The sequence below is a fragment of the Trachymyrmex septentrionalis genome, unplaced genomic scaffold (assembly GCF_001594115.1).
Source record: "Trachymyrmex septentrionalis isolate Tsep2-gDNA-1 unplaced genomic scaffold, Tsep1.0 scaffold115, whole genome shotgun sequence".
In the NCBI taxonomy this organism is placed as follows: domain Eukaryota; kingdom Metazoa; phylum Arthropoda; class Insecta; order Hymenoptera; family Formicidae; genus Trachymyrmex; species Trachymyrmex septentrionalis.
Window position 1 is genome coordinate 131,278 of NW_017304279.1, and position 3,466 is coordinate 134,743.

The 3,466-nt window shown below is 37.2% G+C and overlaps 1 protein-coding gene across 1 annotated transcript in view; it reads left to right on the forward strand.

Moving 5' to 3' along the window:
- Window positions 1–3,366, forward strand: part of LOC108753982 — a 17,366-nt gene extending 14,000 nt beyond the window's left edge. Inside the window, 2 exon segments of the mRNA XM_018495978.1 lie at window positions 1–85; window positions 643–3,366. The exon segment at window positions 1–85 is cut by the window's left edge and continues 14 nt beyond it. Coding sequence (XP_018351480.1) covers window positions 1–85; window positions 643–3,315 — 2,758 coding nt within the window. The 3' untranslated portion in view covers window positions 3,316–3,366.
- The last annotated feature ends 100 nt before the right edge of the window (window positions 3,367–3,466 follow it).

Here is a 3,466-nt window from a genome sequence, read left to right on the forward strand (position 1 = left end):
AACCTTTTACACAAATCCTTTCAGCAAAAATAATAATGGTCATGGTGATGCGAATATTCAATTGTCGCCACATCAACAATCAAAAGTAAATTCAATAGAAATTCTTTAAACTTTTAGTTTTATAATTTAATACTATATTAATGTATATTAAGAGAAAGAGAGAGAGAGAGAAAGAGAGAGAGAGAAACAGGAAGACATATCCTTATAAAATTAATTTGAATAAAATGAATTGATTATATCGCGCGCGCGCGCACGCACACACACACACACACACACACACACACACCTAAAACAATTAAAAGTATACAATAAAAAGAAGTATCGTATGTAAAATAGATACATATCTTTAAAATATTATGTAAATTTATATTTCAAAAAATTTGTTTATTTAAAAAAAATTATTGCAATATTTTTTCGCTGGCATTAATTTTATTTATAGCATTGACTTTTTATCAACAAACTATTATACTTATGCTACTGTAAACTCTATTATACTTATACTATTATATTTACTATAAAATTTTACAAAAATTTGATTTTTATATAGCACAGGAATACGCGCTATATATATATAATATTATATATATATAATATTATAAACTTAATTAAATAATTTTACAAATAAAATTAATGTATTTTTAGTTGCAAAATACACGTAGTACAAGTCAGCAACAGGTTGTCGCTAACCATCAGGAGATTTGTCAAACAAATCCACAGTCTGAAAGCTTACTGACTCGACGAATCGCATCTCCCGAAAGACAAGCGCATCGTCCTTTCGTGCCAAATATCCCCCAAGGAGCAGTAGTCTACGATCGATCACTTCGAAGCTCGTCTGCGATAATTAATCAGCCGGTAATTACACAAATCCCTTCGACACAAGTCGCGATGTCACAAATGCAAGGATCTTCGGCCAATTCGCACATTGTTGTCGACCAAAATCTCAATGAACCTTCAGTGCCTGGTAGCCAGTGCCAGAAACAATTGGTCAATGACCGAAATGCAATCAATAACAGACAAATACCCATGCAACAAAAGCAAGCATCAATCGGGCAAAATACTAGTGTGCCACTGAACGATCAGATAGCGGGTAACTGTCAAAATCTTTATCATGCTCAGTTTCATGCTCCATTTCAACGGAATCTACACCAGATCAATCAGCAAACACAGCAGAGCTATTGTCAACAAATGTTGCCGCAAGAACTCAACCAAATGCAATCAATATCCAACCAACAACATATACGCAATAATTCAATACCGCACTGCGGTTATTACAATCAACAATTGCCTGTCGCACCAGTCTTTGGACAAGGAATGACGTCTCCGCAAGACATGATAACGAATCGAATGAGATCAATGCAACATAATTTATCCATCCATCAACAGAATCTTGGATATCCTGTTAGCTTTCAACCTGCCTGGCAACAAAACCATAAATGGATACAAATAGCGAATCAAAATCAACAACATTTGCAGTCACCATCACAATGGCAGTATTATTATCAAACACACGATATTAATCAGAAAAATTCTGGGAGTCAAAATCAATCTAATCTATCACAAAATCAGGCAAATCATAAACCTGATCAATCATCCACGGAAACTCTACGAGAAGAAAAAAAGACACTGCAATTTACGTCTGACATGATTCGCGATCAGGAATTGTTAGTTTCTACCATGAGGCAGCAAGGTATACCTGAGGAAGTAATGCGCCGTCAATTTGCAGCGTTACTGAATGAGCAAAAAAGACATCTAGCTTACATCGCGCAATTTCAACGAGAAACAGATATTCCGGAGGAAATCAAGAGGACTCGACTCGTGCGAAGAAGAATAGAAAAAGACGAGAAACCGGAATGGATGATGCACATCACGCCACCGCGTACATCATACAGAGATATTGAAAGAATGAATGCACAACAAAAAGCTTTGAACGAACAATATCTGATGGACGATAAATCGCCGGAAAATATGAGTAAAATAGTGGCTAATCAACAAAAAAATTATCATCAACCAAAAAAAGAAGAAATATACAGTCAAGAGTTGCCTCAGCAAATGTATAGTCAGGTCAATCCTTATCAGCTATGGCAAACAACTAATTGGCCACGTAGAAGTGATCATCAAATATCATACGGTCATACCGCTTGTTATCCGTATGATCATCAAAATGCATCGAACAATGTATGCCCCCCATTAAATCCGACTTTTAAATATGCACAATATCCATACAATATGCGTTATAATCCATATTTTCCGCATCCTGAACCACAAGAAGTTTGGTCCAAGGAACATAATCTGAATTCATTAAATCCAGTTGATAATCAAAAAACTTTAATGGAACCCGCGTACTATTATCAGCAAAGCATGAGGCCTGCTGAAACTTCCAGTTTACTCAAAATGCGAGTATACAAGGAAATAATCTGTCCTCAGAAACGCAATAATGGCTTGCAAGATCCAGATAGCATTCAGAAGATGCTGGAAACGCTGAAGGATTCTAGAAGTAGAAAGGGTCTCGAGTACCTCACCAATTTGGCCAAAAAGAAACCTATCGTCAAACTGAACGGTATTCAGGATCCTAACAAGATTCCGGAAGACATGCAACAGCGACCGTCGACAGAAACCCGCTTGCAATCTCAGAAAAGAATATTGGCAAACGGTTTGGAGAATGACAGAAATCCAAATAATCCACCGTCACGTGTCCTGCGACCTAAAAGAACTGATGAATTTTTAATGATGGAGTACCCGCGACAAAAGCAAAACACTAGAAACTGTTACAGTATGCAGGCAGAAAAGGAAAATGGTATGATGGAAATTTTGCAAAACCAAGGTGCACTTTCTCATGCACAGAATGAATCAGTTTCTTACGATCGACAGAACAAATCTATAGCGCAAGGATGCCATGGCAACAATGACATAATTCTCCAATATAAAGGAAATGATGCCCCACCTCGGCATTATCATCAGATGCAGCAATACTATCTCAATGGGCAAAACTTGCAGGGTCACAATGGCGGTCAGGGCGACGTCGCATGTATGCAATGGCCGAATGCACCCGACGCGATGAGAATCAATCGCGCTGGCGGTGATACCGGTGAGAAATCGAACGCTGAAGATGCGAAAAAAATAGGTAGTGTGCAGATGATACAGGGAACGAATGCTTACGGCCAACCGGAAATCCACGAGACAAGAACCATTGGAGGTATCACGTATCTTGCCAGGAAACCCGAGTGTACCCTCAACAATCACGTTGTTTCAGCGGATAAATTAATCGCGAACGGACACCATCCACCCACCCACGTGCAATCCCCAAAAATATTTTAGGAACTATTTAAATTTTTATTCCATTTAGCCCATTTTGCACGATTAAGTTTAATCTCCAATTTTTTGTGTTAAAAATTTATTAAATAACTAATATACTTTCATTGAAAGAAATGCATATGAATATATATATATATATATATATATATATATA